This window comes from Neodiprion lecontei, chromosome 3 (assembly GCF_021901455.1).
Source record: "Neodiprion lecontei isolate iyNeoLeco1 chromosome 3, iyNeoLeco1.1, whole genome shotgun sequence".
Taxonomy (NCBI): Eukaryota; Metazoa; Arthropoda; class Insecta; order Hymenoptera; family Diprionidae; genus Neodiprion; species Neodiprion lecontei.
The window spans coordinates 39,378,513-39,399,035 of record NC_060262.1 but is presented as its reverse complement, the minus strand read 5'-3'; the positions used below and the strand labels follow the sequence as shown (position 1 = coordinate 39,399,035).

Sequence of the window (20,523 nt, the reverse complement as noted above, 5' to 3'; positions counted from 1 at the left end):
AAATACCAAATCGGCGAGAAATTCAAGTCACAATTAACGACACCGAATGCATCGTTGATGATATCGATCCTCTCGTATGTATAAGTTTAAAAATACTTGTGTTCGAAGCTTGGTATATAACTTTTTCGAAGCTCGTCAGTCGTCAACTTTCATCCCACTTTTCGGCAAAAATAATTTTTCATTGCCTCTCGTTGCACTTTTCAATATCGTCTCGTAACTCATTAATCAAAGACTCCTTTCCCTCGACTCGCTCAGCATCGCTTTTACTTGCCTCGATTATTTCTCACATTGAAGTCCATTTATGGTTCCCTGGCTTTCAGGTTAGACTGTTTTTCATCGTCGTCAAAAGTACTTCCGTTATACACGATGTACCTTTTATAAAGATTAGGACTCATCCAGGAATAGAAATACCCTTGAGCTTTGATTCCGTGGCATGCGGTTGTATTATATGAAAATTGACTTCTCAAACCTGCTGATAACTTTTGATTGTGCAGACTTTGTAAGCGGCCTACGTAAAAATAAGAAAACCAATGTAATAAGCCCGCTTCGGGAAAAAATCTCCCGTGAGACTTGAGCCTCGCATGAGATCCTTAAAACTAAATTCTGCGTAATATATCGACCCATATCAAATGCATCCGTCCTTATCTTTTTCCCAGCTATTCTCTTCCATCAGAGTAGAAAATCATCCTTATATTCGTTTACGACTGGGCTGTAAAATACTGCGAACCTCTCATAAAAAAAAAATAATTAAATGAAATGAAAATCACACACACCTCAATAGAAAACGCCAACACATCGAAACAATCACAAATGTATTTCATGTGGACCGCTATTCTTTCTGCCCTCGCTATATTCTGTATTAAATAAAGCTGTGTGATTACCTAATCGAATAACCGGTATTTCTTATCTATCGACCTTTTCGGTATTATATATTTTCGATCGATCAAGTTATTCGATTAATGTAATAATCATATCGATTAACCAGTTGATCGATCAATTGGAAATACAGTCAATCGAAGTCTTTAATGAATCAATCGATCGCACAAAATTCTCAACTTGGGTGTAAATTCGTACTCTCAATTTTTTTCTTATGGGAATTTAGCATTATCTATGTAAGTTGGTGGTACGAATTTACATCCAAGTTGAGAGTTTTTTTTTTTGTTTTCTTGTGAGGCTGTACTGTACGGTAACTAATCTCTGATACGGTGAGAGGAAAATAAAACACACACACACAAAAAAAAAAACGAAAACTCGTCAACGGCTAAAATGGTCCCCCTGTTGCGTGATTCTCCTCAGGTGGTGCACTGGGCGTTCTAACTTCGACGTTGTGCGGGTGTTTCAGCGGTGGGACGGCTGGTGGACGAGTCCGCGGAGCCGCGGCATCGGCGGGTGCCGGTCGACCCGGTGCCGGCCCTCCAAGAGGAGATACTCGCCTACTCCGTCGAGGACGTGGCCCTCCTGGAACGGCGCGCTCGAGTTCGCTCGGAGCCGCGTGGCACGTTGTCCAGGATACACAACCTGCGGCTGCACCAGCGCCTTCTTAGGCAAGAACTTAGGGAGGCGAAAAAACGACTCATGATACCCTCTGACCGATGGAGCTTCGAACGTGAGTCTCTCGCCCCCTCAAAAAAAAAAAAAAAAAACAAATTAAAAAAAAAAGTACAAAACTACTATCGTTTGGAAACTTATTCGAGTTTCGTGCATATGCATAATTCCAGAAAATAGTCGATTGACCGTTTTTTAGTGTTTAGGAACGTGTTAGGAAAAATATGCTACTTCCTAGCTTCATCGTATGTCGTCTGTTCAGAATTATACTCAATTCCGTCGAAGTTTCAAGTCCGGTAAACCGATTTTAATGTGCAACGATAAGAAAAAATCAATTTTCCAAGTAGTCCAGCAGTTATTCTGAGATTCAGTAATCGACTAGTTTTGAGTTCATCCAACTAAGCTGAGTATAGTTTCGGGCAATACTGATTGGTTCAGCTGATTGCTATTTCTCAATTCTTTTTTTCTCTGCGTTCGGTGTAACACGAATTCAAACTTATGAATTTCTTCTTCGCGACTTTCTACGGGAACGATGCAGTCCACGTGGAAGACAGCATGGACTGGCAGGACCCTTCGTTCCTGGAGGCCCTTGAAGCGGAAACGTTCATATTGCAGAAGAGGGTTCAGGCCTGCAAGAGCCACGTACTTCTGGTTACATGTTTCGACTCTCGTCCGATGGAGCGTCGTCGAGGGATCGAACCACCGCCGGGTATAAAAATTACTTAACAGAGATTGGTCTCGACGCTAAAGACCGTTTGCTGACCTGCACTGATCGACTCGCCTAGAAATATTGGAATGTCAGAGAAATACTTCGTCCTCGAGTTATATACGTATATTGAATGTGAATCAGTAACGATTATAATTGAAATGCGAATCAAGAAAGCATCGAATTTGCAACGCATCGTAAAAGAAGAAGAGAAACACAATCGATTTATTATCATTGTGGTAAATCATAAAACCGTCGATATCCTTTCACGAAAAGTTATTCTTCTCTCCATAATTTATGTACATGCAACAAAAAAAAAAAAAAAAAACGTATAAATATATTATATATATAAATAGTACTTACACCTAATTATTTAACAAAGAAAAATGGAGAAGTAGACGAAAGAAAATGGTTAGAATTATTGTTATATATATATATATATATTATTACGATGTAACGTGATTGTAAATATTATTGTTAAATATTTGACTGATGCGAGGTGGTACGTATAGAGAAATTGAAAAAGAAAAAGTAAAAATACGGTCAAATAATGAATAAGGAGAAGGATATGATGCAACTTATTCCGATTTTGAAGACTGCAAATATGCGGCAGCCTCTGCGGGCAAGAATATTTATAGGGTTCATGAAAGAGTTTTGAATCTTAACCAAATGGTCGTTACGTATTATTACTTTCTGACTGTAACTTAGGTACTTACACAGTATATAAAAAAAAAAAAAAAACAGATTACCGAAAACTAAAAATTACATTAAGAAAAAAAAAATAGAAATACAGTTATTTTGTATGAAAATATGCTACTATTATACAATACATAATATACAAAGCGTAGATCCAACCGAATTGTGAATCGGCGCAAACGGTGTGGCAATTTTTTTTCAAATGACAAAACATAATCCGAAGACTAACATACGAAATGCATAAATTCACACCGTAAAGATACGAAAAAATATCTATACATCCGAGCATCGGCATAATTACGAAGCGAAAAATCGAAAAGAATAAAAAATCGTAAATTATATTATAAATTGACATTAAGGAAAAAGTTGAACCGGCCTACAAAATATACCAAATTGTTTTCTCGTTTTTTCTTTTGAATCAATTTCTTCATTCGTAGTTTTTTATGTTAAATATTTTTCATGAAAAGAGATATTTCGAAAATTATAACCTCAGGCGATGTAATTTAGGATACATAATTCTCGAATCGAACTTAAGCTGAAAACAATATTCTCTTCGGAGTTGAAACTTAGTGCGTGCTAGATTTAGAATTTTTCGACGAGGCGAGCGACGCGTGTGCGAGTAGTGTAATAGTTATGTAATATTAAAATCAGGCAATTTGCATACATGCGATTTTATACGTGCTGTGCGGGTATTCAATTACTGAAGTCATAGCCGGCCAGTCGTTGGGATGATAATGACGATGCTCGGTACGCAGGTTCGATAGAATGCCGGAAACACGTAATTAACGTAGACTGCAAATGGAATAAAAAATAAATAAAAATGATGTTAAAACGATTTCGATCATATATTACGAAAAGTCAAAAACATGATTAAATAATACTGCCAAAAGAAATGTTATACGATTTAATAAATATAATGGCGAATAAAGAAGGGAAAGCATTTTTTTAAATGTCGTCAATAATAATAGTTGTAATAATAAAAATAATGGTAATGGCAATGATACACATGCACGCACGTTAATTCAATATTATCGTAGCTTTAATTGTTACTACCGCAGTTACCGCACTTGTAGAATTCATATGACTCGGGCATGTTCGTTCATGACCGCATATAGTTATATGTATATATGTATTACAATATTAGTACGATGCGAACAAAGAAAAGACGCAAGAACTCGTACTTGCAGTGAGAAAAAGGAAATAAGAGGACAAAACGGAAAAGACTCTTAGGATCAATTGAAAAAAAATAAATAAATGAGCAGAAATATAAATCGAATCGTAACGAAACGTCTCGAACATTTTCGTAAACTTCTGCTGAACTGCATGAAATTTTTGATTTCAGAATAATTTACTGAGTCATAATCCCGCGTAGGTATGTTATCATTATAAGAAATCATCGTTATATTGAAATGACGTAAAAGAAAAGAGGAAAAAATGACTAAGTTCCAATCTTTATTTAAATATGCATTGTTGGTAAAGTCGTTTATATACGTATAAAATCCCAACTTCATCCTTACTGCACGTATGCTCAATTCTGTTTGTCAATTTTTCTTTTTCTTCCTTTCTGTCGTTATATCCAAGTCGAATATGGCGTGAAAGTTATATTTTTGCACAATATTGATTATTCACACAAATGTCACGTTGCGCGGATTGGCAATTATAGTAATAATTCCTTTGTGAAATGGAAGGCCGGCAAATTAACTTTCCTCCTTTTTTATTTTAGTGAATATTAAATTTTTCTATCAATATGGATCAAGAACTTATTTCAATTTTACACTTATATTTCCTCCCGTTAATTTTTATAATTTCCGTTTTTTCTTTCCAACATATAAATGGGTGATTTTAGGCATAATTATACGCCGCCTGATAATTTTAATATAATAATAATGATAATAATACTAACAATAATAATAATAATAATAATAATAATAATAATAATAATAATAATAATAATATTAATAATATATGTTATTGGCGTCGATACCGAATTCGTTATCGCAGTGCTAATTATGTAAAGGTGTAATTAAAATGTTTTCAACGCGCATATAATAATGTGATTCCCGCGGGTGCAACAGATTTATTTCTAGTCCTTTTTTTACATTTTTATTTTATACACAGGCAATATACAAATATAACAATAATAGTAATTATAATAATAATAAATAATAATTATAGTAATAATTACATTAATAATGAGAACAATGATATCACGCGTTGCGAGATATTTTCTCTTGTTTCTCGCGCGTTACATCTATATAAATATATGTATAAGTATATATATACATATATTTATATAGATACATATGAGCGACAGAAAAATATGTATTTACTCATTTATCGTATATTCATAGTACATGTACATTGTATATGTATAATGTCGAAAAAATCCGTCTATCCTATTCTTCTACATCCCACTTATATATCTCATGTATTATAATACTTGTATTATATTTATATTTTATATGTACAAACTAGATATGTAATTTCTTGTAATAAAGATCGATTTACAACGTATGCATTACGTGGAACTGAGAAACGCGATTTGTTCCATTGTTTTATTCGTCTTTCCGCAGGTTACGTAAATGCGGTATTGCGTCTGCGCTGATTTAAGTTAACATTCAAGCTCGATGTATTAGCACGAATGGTCACCATGCAAGATAATATTACCCGTAACCAACGTAGTAGGTGAGTAATTGTTGTTCCAAATCTAGGACGCGGTAACTCAATATTATATCCAATATAAACCCACCTCCATTCGTTTTCAACCCTCGTCAATTTGTACACAACACTAATCGTTCTAGACGATTTCGTAATGCTTTTTTTTTTATTGTATTTCCGGAATCTGCTTTACTAAAATCTGCGTAATCCAGACACTTGAAAGGATGGGCGTTCTTTATTAGGGTGAAAAACTTAACGAAACTCCTGGGTTTCGAATTTAATATCTATATTTTTTTTATCTGTACTTATTTTAAACTGAGCGCCTGATAGCGGGCCACTCACAAATCTCCGGTCGTAGGCCTGCTGAAAAACGCCTGAAAATCCCTGCAATGAATTTAAAAAACTTGCGTGACCTAAAATATCTGCTGTACATCTGCTTGAAGAGGTGAAAAATTTGTGATATAGTAAAAACACATTAATTGGATAGCTTGAATTTGCAATATTTTTAGTTTCTGTGTGTACAGAGAATCGAGAAGGATTTTATCGCGCGAGTCACATTCGATATGCATCACGATATTTTCAATGACAAGGAACCACTTAGTGAATGCAAAATTTGACGGATTTTCGATTGAAATTAATTGTAAGCTATGAATTTTGCCGTAAAATGAATTCAAAAGTATCCAAAGTTTTTGAAAATCATAAAATCGTCAAATACATTGTGAAACCTGTTTCAACAGCCACCTAGCCACAACTTTTACTCGATTCCCACAAGTCGTTATTGCTGTTAATCGATCTGGCGAGAAACGGAATAAGTGCATAAAAATACCAGACTCGGGCAATGAAAGAATAAAGTTTGTGTAGAAACGAGAAGTGGGCGGAAGACGTACGATGTGCGTAATCTCTCCGCGGTGCGGTGACTCCGTGTAAAGTAGTAGAGTTGATTAGGAGAGGAGCAGCGAGAAGTTGTTAAAGGCGCGGAACAAGTCGTTCATATAGTCGGCTTCAGTTGGAGTACGACGTCCGTTTGTAATACACAGTTGTGCCAAGACGCTCCAGGAGAATGGTGACTGGCTGTGCGTGGACATCCGTCCTCTTGGCCCTCGTGGCATGCCTCGAACCTCTTTCGGCTCACGAAACGTACCAGCGGCCATTCTACGCCTATGCACTCGGCAAGACCCTCGAACCGACCACCGATGGTCAGCTCAAAACTGTTCAGGTCAAACTGAAGACGCCGATCAGCTTCTACGACTACGTCTACGATACGATATACGTGAGTAAAAGAAAAAGGGAAAACGAGAAAGAGATTCGTTGCGAATGACTTAGCTGTACGCGGATCGTGTGAGAACAACTGGTTTCAATTTCAATTTTTATGATATTCTATCGATGTGTTATACACAAATGTACAGAAAATCTTGACTGTTGATTTTGTGGATACAAATCTCTTGGCGAAAGAAATTACGCGCTACGATTTGAACGAAAATATTTGTCGTATCATCCAAGTTCAATACACTGCCTGCATGTACTACGTGCAGCTAGAACATCGATTGTGGCACAAGTCTCGTTGACCTCGATAAGTGCGTGATACTGTATTTTAAATTGAAGATCGATACAATTCTTATCGTCATTTACCTTGTTTTGGTTCTTATTTTTGCCCGCGTGCAACTTACCGCAACTTAGACACGAAGCCTGGATCAAAAGGAAGTGTCGTGATTCGAAGAGCATTCGCGAAGACGCGCCTTGAATGGTGCAAATTGAAGGTGCAATTTTAGGAACGATTTGATGAGCCATTATCGTCTAGCCTTTGGTTTGCGGAATCGAAGCAAGAAGTTACGGATAATTTGACGTGACTTACGCCAGTTTAGATTTAGAGTCAGGAGTATAGAGTTTAGAGATAAGCGATCTGGGCAAACGGAGCTAGTTACACTAACCACGTGTAGGCATCTGTCGATACGAAGAATTTGCGCACCGTAAAGATAACGTCGTGTATGACAATGAAAGGAAAACAATGACGCACCGTTTCTTATTTTGACCGCATCTGTAAATTTTCATCAACAAAAAAAGTAACTGTGCACGTATCTTGTAACGGAAATCCGTGTTTGAAAGCAGGTGATCTTTGACCGTTAATCAACCGTAAACAGTTTGAGATAAGTTTTTGATTGCGACAAGTTTTATTCAGTTCATTCAATCCAATTAATGCCAAATGGCTTTTCGCCGATATTTTAAAGTGAATCGTAAACACATACATATCATGTCCACTGCGTAAGAAGTTACAACGAAGCTTGTTTACTGTTTTATAAGCCACTGATAAATATTGTGGCAGCAGTTATCTGCGCGGAAACTTTGAGATATTTTTCAACTGGGATTGTCATTTGGGTAACATCATATTTTGAGATATAAAAAAAAAAAATTCACAGTCATTTCTAACCAAATTTGCAACATCTTTTCCATTAATTGACAGGCTATGGCAATTTTCCCAATTCTCCAATTGAACTGTAGTGCTGAATTGAAATGAAGCCTAGTTATCGATTCAGAAATATAACGTCTTTCTTCAATTCTCTATAACTGTCATAAATCACCAGTGGTCAATGAACTAGAGTGGGTTTAAGATAGCTTGAACCTTAATTTCATATTCATTCGTATCACTGATTTATTCAGCATTGTGCGATAAACTGAGATTTTTATAATATACTAAATATAGCACACATCAGTCTCGCCGACGGGGATTAAAAGTCCTCAAGGCACATCTCATTGAATCGAGAACCCGCAAAGGCTTCGCAGGACGGTTTTTACGCGTATATTTTTTCCTTCTTGCAAACGTGGAAACGTGGATAAGTGAGTGCACACGTCTTATCAAATTCTAGGATCAAATATGCGGTAGCATGACGATGTACAAGCGTGTGAATACCCGCAAGTTTACTGGTAAACAACCTGAAAGACAATATCTTGTAATTAAGGCACGATAAGGATAGATTGAGGAGCTCAAGGCCAGCGAATATTGAAAACCATAAGCAGCTACATAAGCAACGAACCTCTTCTCGTTGGGAAACAGAGGATGTGAAAGGCGCAGATCTGCGGATATAAGAACTGCGTACATGTACAATGAAAAATCGACCAGCCATCAAACGACAGAGATTTGGTATCGTTCGTGAATCCTTAGCCGTAACTGCATTAACTTAATCCTTCGTCAGTTCACAATTAGAGATGTATATAATATATATATATATATACATATATATTGTATAATGAAGTATCTCATTCGAAGATCACGAATCGGACAATTCTTCGTCATCTCTACTCGTTGCAAGTCAAGCTTGTAAATATTTGTTCGGTGAGCATCTGGACTTGAGACATTGCTGAGGTTACATGATACAAATTACCGAATCTTTTTGGCGAAAAGGCGACGGAGGAAAAACGTGTGGACAGTATCGTGTGTGTAGACAGACCCCATGGGCGTTCGTATAAGTTAACGAAATGAAAAGTGCGCACAATTATATGACACAGATAACTTAATCTAACCGAGGCGCTGACAGAGGGCTTAGCTAGTTAGGAGACGGACTTGAGCATCCCACACGGTAATCATGTCTATTCCCAGTTATCGTGTATGATGATGGCGACGATGACGGTGATGACTCGATCCCTCTCAGCGTATAATTAAGAGTGATTGCAGACCACCATCCCAAACCAGAGTCTCGACAGAATTTGAAGTACAGACGAGCCTGCCGAGCAATGCTAGTCGATGCTTTCGTGAGGTACGATAATTACTGATGAAAGTATTTTAAGTGAAAAGGAAGAACCCAAAGATCTCTTTCAAAGGAAGTTTTATAGGCTCAATTTGTTGAAGATCAAGTTCGAACTTAAAGAATGAATGGATTAGCAGAAAAATCACGTGTTCGTACGTGAGAACCTCGTCAACAGTAATAATAGCGATAGTTGAACGATGAATTAATTCATATGAATTTCAAAACTGCCCAACTGATCAGTCAATGAATTATTGAACAACCTCGCGAAAACTTTTTTGTATATTAAATGGAATCAGCGGCATAGCAACATTCGACAAAAATAGCAGCTCTATAAATACAATTAGAACTTATAATATGTGCGAAAGTTTGTCACCGTATGAATTATTGATTAAAACTTTATCCCCTCTCAGTGTGAGCATACGTACGGTATGTTATTCGTCACACTGATATTATACGCGAGCGTCCGGCACGCCGGTTCATTAGTTTTAATTTGGTTCAAAGTGTTTTAGTCGTGAGACCGAGCAACAAAGTTCACAAGAGGCTACCGCACCATGTGACAACAGCTCGGCAACGATGATTGCTCAAATATTGACCCACATTGTTTTTACCAGAGGTTAATGTAATTGAGCCGAGTCGTACATTAATTAAAATTCAACAGATTCGGTATCCTGAATATTTAATATATTACAATGTTTCTTCAAAGTTTTTATATGCTCCGCATTGTTCACATAAGACAGCTGATAATAGATAATACATGGAACTATTTTTTCAATCAACAGTGAAATAATCAGCTTTCATAATGCAATGCATCACGCATCCGACAACTTATGAGACGAGTTAAATGAGTAGCGGGAATCGTATAAATTATTTCATCAGTCAGCGTGAAAGTTTAACTTTTTGTTTCAATTTCGTACTGTCAAGAAATTGAGAGAATAAGTATGACGGTTACGGAACTATGAGAAGCAACCCGAGTAGTAATTTATTAGACAAATGTTCGGGCAATTTTTTACACTATTCAAGACAAGCGTTCAGACGGCCCCTAGCTATCTCCATGAAGCTATCGTCAGGTCAAAGGTCTTCGTAACCCGATGAGAGTCACACGTCTGAACCATCTGACTCGAGTAATGAATGAAAAGAAATGGTAAGTCTCTGGCCAAAAATTTGCCGGTCTTACCCTCCCTACAAATTTGTCAAAATAGTGAACTGCGTTTCGAACAGCAGTCGAAAGCTCTTTTGAGCGTAAACCCTCACAAGGATCAGCCACTTGGACAATTGAGCTGTACATTCACAGGCTGTATTCACATTGAATGGTCCATGTGATTAACCGGCAACGCTGCATTGCCTTCTGGGTACATCTCTTTAACGAAAAAACAAACAAATAGTCTTCAGGGCAAGTGCAGAGCGTGGGGAAGAGGGCTCGTTTCAATTCGTGCAGGAAAGCGTCCAATCAAGCCGCTTGACCGAACAGCTGCACATACGAAAAAATTTCATAACCCGGCACAATGAAGCTCTGTCCGTGTTTATGTTGACAGAGGCGTAAGCAAGTGTGAAAAGGCTGCATCATGAAAGCGATGCGTTTAAGCGAGTCTACCGACAAATCCCGCGTGTACGTCTCTTCGCTCTTCTAGCGAAGTGAATCTGCGGGTAAGTCCATAAATACAAATAAGTTCATGCAAATATGCGCACGCGTGTTGACGAAACGAGTACTTGATGTAACGAGTTGCAGTTGGGTGAATGACTTCTCTACATCCAAGCTTGCACTCTCACGGCGTCACGCACATGTAATATCTTCGTGCCTAAGCGATACGTCTCGGGGTTGCCGAAGTTCTTGTTCTCGTTAATGAGATAAAAAAGGAGAAAGAAAAAAAAATAAATAACTGCATCATAAACCCATCGCACAACTATTGTAGGCCTTACCATTGTACTCGGTCTAAGTGCCTGAAACTGGCTTGCCGTTTCGTCTCAGAATTTAAACACCGAAGAATCATATTTGGTTCAGGAAATAAAGGCAAAATTATTCTTCGAATATAGATTGTGCTTCCGCAGCTGTCAGTAGTCCGTGATCTCACAAAGAACCCGCGATAATCTACGGAACGGTTTGTACCGATAATAGTCATTATCTCTCTGTACGCTAAAGCTGTGTGAACAGCCGCGTCCTTTTCGTATGAATACGTTATTGACATGAAACTTGTGTATCGAGTACCCGATTTATTTCTGAATGATACACGCTACACGAACTGAAATAAATTTGAAAACGAGAAAGACGTACGTAGTAGTAGTTTTTGAATTGTTACTACAAAACTGATCCGTAGTCAATCCCGAACCACACATCGTTTTACAGGTGAACGGAAACGGAGTCTTGTCTTTCCTGGCGCCAATGCAAATGTTCTTCAACATTCCATTCCCTCTGAACTACCCGGTAATAGCACCTTTGTACACCCACGTGGACACCAGAGGGTCTGGGGTGGTTTACTGGGAGGAAACCGAAGATCCGAGTAGGATCTCCCAAGCCGGTGAAATCGTACGAGATTCCTTTACGGACGCCCCGGACTTCTATCCCATCAGCTTGTTAATAGTGACCTGGGAGAACGTCGGCTACTACAACGCAAAAAGCGACAAAGTGAGTTTTTCGAAATTGGACTTGTAATATTCTTCTCCAAGTTCAGTTCATCGAATCTAATACTAACTGATCCTCGTTTGCTTTTTCTCGTTGTTTCTGGCGACCCAACAACCCCAGAAAAATACCTACCAAGTCGTGATTTCGTCAAACGGAACCCACAGTTACGCTGAATTCCTGTACGCTCCGCAAGGTATTCAATGGATCCAAGCCGACTCCCATCCCGGAGGTTTGCCAGATGCCAGAGCTCAGGCGGGTGTCGTCTCCAGGGATGGCCGCATGTATACCTTGAAGGACTCTGGCTCTGATCAAGTTGTAAACCTCGACAAGTAAATTCACATTATGATATCATCAACTCATGGCAGACATTTCTTGACAGTGAAAACTTTAAACACGGCTTTATTCCAGGTGGTCTAATATCGGTGAACCTGGAAAATGGGTTCTGGGAATCGGTCCGATCAACGATTTGGCCAATGTTCGACTCCCTGACAATATTCAAGGTATATAACAATTGCCACGTGATCAGCAGAAATCGTTTTTTATGAATTGACTCTATGTGAGTTCAAAAAATATAGTACTTCAAGGTCTTCAATATTTGTGTACTTTTGAATAATACAGAGATTTCTCACAATACTAAACCGAAGCGTCCATCTTTAATTACTAATTGCAACTGCTGCTTTCAACTATCTACTAAATACCTAAAGCGATTGACCAACTGATTAGCGAGGGATTCTTTGTTTCGTTAGTATTTTCTTTTGATTCTTTGTATGAACCAAGACGTTGCCTTTATCGTGAAATAACTTTTCGAGATTGTACTGCATTTTGAACACTTGACTAACAACCATGATCGCTAATTAGTATCAAAAATATAATACATTACAGATGTTCCGGCAAACAATGAAATCCCGAGCTGTGTGACCGATGGGACGAGTTGTCACAGTAGAGCAGAATGCGTCGACTACAGCCAGGGTTTTTGCTGTGTCTGCAAAACAGGTTACTTTGGGAACGGAAAGTTTTGTCAACAGAACGGTTAGTCGCAATTCCTATGCAGCGCTCTTTGAGGGTACGAGATACCGCCGCCATGAGCAAAAACGTTGTAGGGACTCTAGAACCCATCCTAAAGCTAAGGAATGAATAAGAATGCAGTAAATACAATCCAGTTTGGCAATGATATTCAAATTATAACCTTGCCGAAGTAGCTTGCTTATCTTGGCATCAAAAATCCGCTATGTGTATCCTTTTGCAAACTAGGTGTAAGAGAGCAAGGTCAGAACATCCCAGATCTATTTATAGTTCAAGACGTAGACATCCTAACAACTTCCTGAGAAGGACCGTAAAACGCGGCACTGTAAGTTTTTGCAGGAAACGGAGCTTGACAGTATTTGAACATGCCGCAGATCACGTTTCTCACTTTCCTGTGATGGGTCTCGATCGCGTCCCAAAGTCAGAACCAACGACTCACAATCAGCCATACTATTAACTCTGCATCTTGCAGATTTACCTCTACGGGCAGTTGGCAAGGTAACCGGATTCGTGAACAATGAGGAATTCCCAGCGAAGGATTTGCAGTGTTACGTCCAAACTAAGGACGGGAGAACGTACACGGCCATGTCCAGAGTACCCGAATTAATTGGTCCAAGGTCTCAGCTTCTCAGTAACCTGGGTAGCGTCCTCGGCTGGCTCTTCGCGAAGCCCATTGAAAACACCAAGAATGGGTATCAAATAACCGGTAACAGAATATTCGCATCGAAGGTTCCAATTAGAGGAACCTTTGCAACATCTTCAGACTTTCTCTCTCACATTTAATTTTAGACGTCCTATTACCGAATTTCACTTAGAACTTTCCCATGAAAGGTGGAGTCTTCAACATGACGGCCTCTATGATCTTCACAAATACGGGTGACAACGTGACCATCACTTCGCGATACCTGGGATTAGACGTCTTCGGGCAATTGAAAATGGAAACGAATATCCGAGGTTCGTTGCCATACTTGGCTCCGGAAGCTCGCATTGAATACGAGGACCACGACGAGCTTTACACGAAAACGCAGCCTGGAACGATCATCTCTCAGACCAACCGTTCCTACAAATTGATCGGCGAGTCTGGTATCGAACATCCGTTTACTCAGTCCATCGCAATAACTTATCAGCCCTGTCAGTACGCGCCTAACGAAGGAGAAGAAAACACTGTACGTCTCAAGTTCTCGAGAGGTCTGATAAGCTATGAAGCCAAGGAACAAATTATACGCTTCGCAATGAACACCAAGGTCGCACCTCTCGAGGAAGAGGATCCTTGCATCAAGGGTAAATTCCACTGCGGTGATCACAGCTCATGCATAGTCGAGGGCGACGACTACAAGTGTGTCTGTAATCCAGGGTAGGACGAAAACTTTGAATATTACTAACGAATGGAAACCTAAAGACCTTATATAAACACCCGATTTTCACTCCTGAAGGTATCAATATTTGTACGAAGCAGACGGTAGCTTACACTGCGTCGACGTCAACGAATGTACGTCAGGAATTCATACGTGCTCTCCGGACGCAAATTGCATCAACAACGAAGGTAGTCACGTCTGTCAGTGCTTGGACGGATATGAAGGAGACGGTCGTACCTGCGAGAGTAAGGATCGTACACAACTTCTGTATTGGTTTCGCAAATTGTGGAATTGATGCAAACTCTCATAACTTTCTGGCATGCCTAGCTCTAAAGGAAACAGTTGTGATATGTATGAGACCACTTTCTATAACGCGAAGAAATTTTGTATTTTCAGGAATGCCAACCTGCGCGGACAAGGATTGCGGTGATTATGCCGAGTGTACAATAGTCGAAGGACTTCCGCACTGTTCATGCATTTGGGGCTACGAGCAAACAGACGATGGCTGCTATCCCATCCAAGAACGTAATCAAATCAACTCCTAATCATCGTTACATTTCAAACCCTCGAGCCTTTGTATACTTAAACTTCGCGAATTCTTATTTTAGTAAACTGTGGCGACAAAATGTGCTCTCCGTATGCGTATTGCTCCGAGAATGATGCTACTCAAACCACAGAGTGTATATGCGACAGCGGTACCGTAGGTAATTATAACGTGAGAGGTTATTTTTATAAATAAATATATTCATCAGACTACAAACTCATAATTTAAGAATGTTAATCCGTCCGACAATGTCGTATCTATATGTGATCTGTTCGTGGATATTTATGGATTGTCATGTTACACCGTGTATGTCTGTCTCTAACACTCGTCCTCTTCCGCAGGAGATGGCTATACATGTGAGCTCGAGCTGGACATAGAGACCACAACGCCGACGTGGGTGACCGAAGCACAACCAATTCCCCAGTGTAGCCTTAATCAGTGCTGGTGCCCAGTCGAAGGATGGGAATACCAAGACGATCATACTTGCATCCAGGCGAACCGTGGGTACAACAGCTCGACAGAAGGACAAGACCGGACTGAGATCAGTACTACATACGACGGCACCGATGAAGACTGTGAGTATGAGAAAATTACTGCGACTGACTTCGGAAAATTTCACTTGCACCTGATCCTGCATTCTGCCTGATTGGAAGAGGCCGTCATGTTTGTTGAAAAGCCAATTAGAAGGTCAACTACTGGTCTGAAAATGATCTACACTAGTAGGAATGTAAATTTTAAGGTATGCTTCTAAGGGGTCGACGAAAAAATACAGTGATACATAATATACTCTATATGAGGTATTCCATGCCAATTGAGAGGACATTTTCCCTGACCCCCGCCAATTTGCTTCATTATTTTTTATATGATTCTACCACCAAAAAAAAGCACTCACCATTTTTTTCAGATTTTTTGTTCCGACCATTCTTTTTTAAAACATGTTACCAATGCCAGTTGGCATGGAATACCTCATATATATATACCTGGGACTGTTCTAGCATTCAGGTTTCACATCATATAATTCCCCTCAAAAGTTCAGCCAATGATGCATTCCGTAGCTGCTTATCCCTAAATCCATGGGTTACTTATAACTCCGTGCGTACGTTATGTAGAGCACGATAGGGATAGCACCACGAAATAATACGGTTATTCAAAGAATATGGGTCGTTATCGATTTAGTAGATTCCCCGTAGATGATATCCCACCCAAAAACCACCGCCGCACATTTTAGTATCGCCACGACCGCAACCCCAGTGCCTACCGGAGATTGGTCGGTGTATTTGCCCCTTGGGATATGCCTACGATCCTCAAAGGGATATTTGCGTTCCACAACCAGGATACAAGCACGAGACAATGGGTTCTTCCGGATATCAATGTACGGAGTTTCATCCTCTATATGTACACCTGTACCTCTTTATTCCGATCTGCCGTTTCAATTAATTAATTGAAGAACACGATCGTCTCGCAATATAAAACTGCTCATCGTAATGCCAGGTAATTAAGGAAACGACATTGTGTCATCCTCCAGTCCCGTGAGTGGTGTTACAACATGCGAGATGATCGTAACATTCACAATGGACAGTTGCTGTCCACAAGAACGCTTCTGCTTTTCTCTAATCCTGCATTTAACTCTGAATTATCGTTTCTTCTTGCATGTGGTACGTATTTCAAATTTCATAATGAACATTAACACGCTAACATTGCTGGCAGTCTTGTCAAACCCCTACAAAAATAAATATTAACAATTGCATGGCTGTAAATCAGTCTTTGGGAATAGCAGATCTCTTAAATAGAATCATCAGGTGAGGACTACGTTTACATGCAGTTGTAAACCTCCTGTCAAGTATGTGGTGATGTCCATTGCCCAATACCAAATGTATAATAATAGCATAGCAAAACTGCAATCGCACTAAAAAAAGGTTGCTTGACATCTACACTGGAATTATTTTAACGTAATTGCATAATGCGCTTCACAGTATCCTGCAACGTTCTGAACATCTGCGATGCTTACGCACAATGCGTCTACTTGCCGGAAAGCCAAGGAATCTACAAATGCCAGTGTAACGCAGGCTACGAGGGCGATGGATACGAGTGCAGAAAGATTGGTAAGTGAAACCCGCTTAGCGACTTGAGAGCTGCAGATTAATTTGCAATAACAAAATCTTATTGCATAAACTTGTCAACAAGTAAGGATTCAACGCCTGCATTAATTGCTATACGCACTCAGAATAGCAGCAAAAACATTACACGTCTAATTTTGCCAACAGAAGTGGACTGTCTACAGACAGACATCTGCGATCCCAACGCAACTTGTAGACCAGACGATTCAGCGAACTCCAAGTGCGTCTGCAACTCTGGATTCGAGGGCGACGGAACAATTTGCACGCCAATTGGTGCTCACATCTTCACTTTTTCCAAAGCCCCGATAAGTTTTTTCTTGTTCCGTTATAACGGATTCCCCGGTTGCAAAACTCACGATCAGCGGAGATTCCAGCCCCTTTCAAAGAGCTACTACCTAAGTCTCTGAGGTGAGTTTCAACACTGATCAAGATGCGATTGTTTTCGCAGACGAGTGCAGCGAGAATTTGGACTGCGGTCAGAATCAGGAGTGCCGTTACAACCCGACCACGTCGAGATACACCTGTGATTGTCTCCGAGGTTTCAACCGTGTGGACGACGTCTGCATGATCGCCGACTGCTCGAGTAACCCGTCACAGTGTCACTTGAACGCCCATTGCGTGTCGAAAGCTGAAGGTGGCTTCACCTGCGCTTGCATATCCGGGTACAACGGAGACGGCTTCCAAGACTGCCGGCCGGATCACGTTGGCTGTAACATCATCAACAATTGCGGACGCGACGCCGTCTGCGGTTACGACTCGGCAGCCACTAACTACGCCTGCCAATGCAAGCCGGTGGGTTCTTCTTACAACAATCACTTAATTTTGGATATCTAAATTTGCTTCAAGCTCACATCATACCTTCACAGGGCTTTTTCGGCGACGGTTTCACCTGCCTGCCAGAGTCATCGTGCAGGAGAGATTCGAGCCTCTGTTCCGTCGACGCAACCTGCGTTCCGGCCGGTGAGAACCAGTTCACTTGCGTGTGTAACGCAGGGTTCACCGGGAACGGTGCCGACTGCCGAACCATACCTCAGTTCGACTCGAATATTCTGCTGATAAATCAGGGTGTGGCGATGCTGAAGATACCTTTCTTCCCAACACCCAATAACCCGGGAAGTCCAATCGCAATCACTTCCTCCCAGGTAGCCGAGGGCCTGGACATCGATTGCTCCGCGGGGAGAGCTTACTGGAGTGACATCTCAGGTGAAAGATATTTACAGAAAATGACCCGTTTTCATCGACATCTGACATGGCCATCGTGTTTCTGAGTGATGGAGTTCCACATTGACCAAGTGATGCATCTTTCAGGGAACAAGATATCTTCGATGATGTACAATGGATCGGATTCGCAAGTGTTCGTAACGGATGTCAGTGCTGCTGAAGGAATCGCTATTGACTGGGTATCGCGAAATGCTTTCTGGACCGACTCGAACAAGAAAACTGTGGAGGTTGCGAACTTGGATACTAGGAAGAGAAAAGTTTTGGTATCGGAAGGACTCGTTAACCCCAGGGGAATCACAGCTCACCCTTACCGAGGGTAAAACTTACCATTACGTTTCCGATCAATCATTCATAACAGTCGTAAACTGCATGACCATTCTCCAATACAATAGCGGTGTATCCAAAGCTTTCAGAATTATCCTACTACATGTTTTCTCATATAAGCTGCGGCGATTGCGAATAATATTCAATTTCATGATATTCAGGAAAATTTTCTGGTCTGACTGGAACCGCGCTTCTCCAAAACTGGAGTGGGCTAACGAGGATGGGACGGGCCGTGCGATATTCATGCAAAACGAGTTCGTTAAGCTTCCAAACTCTTTGGCAATCGATTGGTCAACCGACGAGTTGTGTTGGGCAGATGCCGGCTCCTTCTCCCTGAGTACGTGGCTCACACCTATATGAATCCGCAAACGGACGACAGAGGGGATAGATTTTGCACTCAGATAATACATGTTGTTAATTTCAGACTGCGCAAACATCGATACTCGTACAGTTCGTATCGTGGCTGAGAAACTGTCATACCCATTCGGATTGGCGATATCGCAAAACCATTATTATTGGACGGACTGGACGACGTGAGTACCTATTTAACGTAGCTCCTTGCACTTCGAGTGGAATTATTGTGCACATGAAAAACGAGAATGAATTTTTTATCGTGCAGGCACAAAATAGAAGTCGCATCTAAGAACACTGGCAAAAGAGACAAGGCTCTGAGAGTTCCTCCCGGTGGAAGTGGTAAACTATATGGAATAGTTGCAGTCCCGGAATACTGTCCGAGAGGTAAAGGTTGACTGCCTAAATTGTCAGAGTTTCACGAAGTTGTCGGAATGTATTCAGTTCCATTCGACTTGTAGTTTATCAGTTATTTAATTTTCTCTTCCATTTGCTACAGTCTCGAACGTCTGTCAGTACGAATTCGGTAGATGCAATTCGGAGCAGCTTTGCCTTCCGGATGGCGAAGGTGGACGGACGTGTGCATGCGCAGATAACGCATCGGGTCCGTGCACAGACGAATATCAGTCTAGATAGACAACGCATGTGTCGTATCGTCAGGTTGGTAACTTTTAACGGCCCAATTTGGAAGCATGATAAAGAAATAAAATACAAGACATGCTCCTCGTTCAAATCAAAATTTTCGATGAAGAGTTAATTGTAGTTACGTAAGCTCATATCGAAACTAACATCACCGAATAGACTATATATACGATATTTTTGATATAATACTAGAAAACATATAATATGTATCTGATTATCATTTTTTACTCCACTCTCACTGTGTAAAATAGGTTCTTAAGCATGATTGTTTATTTAGTGATATTTAATAAAAATACATATAGACGAATTCTGTACTCGATCGTGTGAATATATTGCATACAGCATACTTATTCAATTCAAAAGATTTCATCATTTATAAGAAAATTATTTGTCTTCATTCCATGAGTACTTGAAATAAATAACTGAACATCTGTCGGTAATGCATACGGTTTTTTGAAAATTCATACCTACTATACTTATACTTTTGATCTGCATTTATGAGCCTTAGATAAGAATATTTAATTTATTCACACGCAATATCGATGTCATACTCTAAGAGAAAACGTTTCTACATCGTCGTAAGTCGCTACGATCAGTAGATAAAAGCTGAAGATACAGACCAGAAAATTTTTTCGAAATGGTCATGAAAATTATGCATTGCTAAATGTGCAGTGACGTCGGTTATAGCCGTGGAAAGTGATCTGCAGTTGCGATAGTGTCAAGCAATAGAGTTTTGGGAGATATCGCTATTGCCTATGCGAACCTAATCGGATTGCATACAGAATGAGTACAAATCTGTTTCTTTTGATTTTTCATTGCATGGTTTGGAAACAATTTCGGTGAAATGATAAGGGAGTAGTCCATATTCAAGTGCGTTAGATGAACGCATGATCTGAGGAAATGACTTATGAATATTTGATCTCACGCGTATCCACACTTAGAGCTAAATCGTATTGATGTCGAAAACGCAAGATGCACTGCTGG

At 40.0% G+C, this 20,523-nt stretch overlaps 2 protein-coding genes across 4 annotated transcripts in view; both read left to right on the top strand.

Moving 5' to 3' along the window:
• The window catches only part of LOC107217886, a 309,627-nt gene extending 304,166 nt beyond the window's left edge, over window positions 1-5,461 (top strand). Inside the window, exons 16-17 of the mRNA XM_046735990.1 lie at window positions 1,343-1,606; window positions 2,084-5,461. Coding sequence (XP_046591946.1) covers window positions 1,343-1,606; window positions 2,084-2,271 — 452 coding nt within the window. The 3' untranslated portion in view covers window positions 2,272-5,461. The remainder of the gene's footprint in view (window positions 1-1,342; window positions 1,607-2,083) is intronic.
• Window positions 5,462-6,605: 1,144 nt separating this feature from the next.
• Window positions 6,606-19,946, top strand: LOC107217912 (nidogen). 3 transcript variants are annotated; one of them, XM_046735991.1, is made up of 21 exons: window positions 6,606-6,875; window positions 11,687-11,965; window positions 12,083-12,291; window positions 12,371-12,462; window positions 12,845-12,991; window positions 13,458-13,691; window positions 13,817-14,339; window positions 14,419-14,585; window positions 14,737-14,865; window positions 14,949-15,044; window positions 15,226-15,459; window positions 16,113-16,256; window positions 16,858-16,986; window positions 17,149-17,274; window positions 17,450-17,793; window positions 17,868-18,204; window positions 18,310-18,538; window positions 18,708-18,883; window positions 18,971-19,079; window positions 19,166-19,284; window positions 19,397-19,946. In XM_046735991.1, the coding sequence occupies exons 1-21, from the start codon at window positions 6,666-6,668 to the stop codon at window positions 19,531-19,533; spliced, it is 4,170 nt and encodes a 1,389-aa protein (XP_046591947.1). In that variant the 5' UTR covers window positions 6,606-6,665; the 3' UTR covers window positions 19,534-19,946. The 3 variants fall into 3 exon arrangements, with proteins under 3 accessions (XP_046591947.1, XP_015511094.2, XP_046591949.1); XM_015655608.2 differs by lacking the exon at window positions 16,113-16,256 and having other exon boundaries at window positions 6,607-6,875; XM_046735993.1 differs by lacking the exon at window positions 6,606-6,875 and having other exon boundaries at window positions 11,857-11,969; window positions 19,397-19,945.
• The last annotated feature ends 577 nt before the right edge of the window (window positions 19,947-20,523 follow it).

Excerpts from the sequence above, each read along its gene's own strand:
- LOC107217912 (XM_046735991.1), top strand. The coding sequence starts at position 6,666 with ATGGTGACTGGCTGTGCGTGGACATCCGTCCTCTTGGCCCTCGTGGCA. Across the intron at positions 16,987-17,148 it reads ATACGAGTGCAGAAAGATTG|AAGTGGACTGTCTACAGACA; the intron begins GTAAGTGAAACC and ends TTTTGCCAACAG. Across the intron at positions 18,205-18,309 it reads TTACTGGAGTGACATCTCAG|GGAACAAGATATCTTCGATG; the intron begins GTGAAAGATATT and ends TGCATCTTTCAG.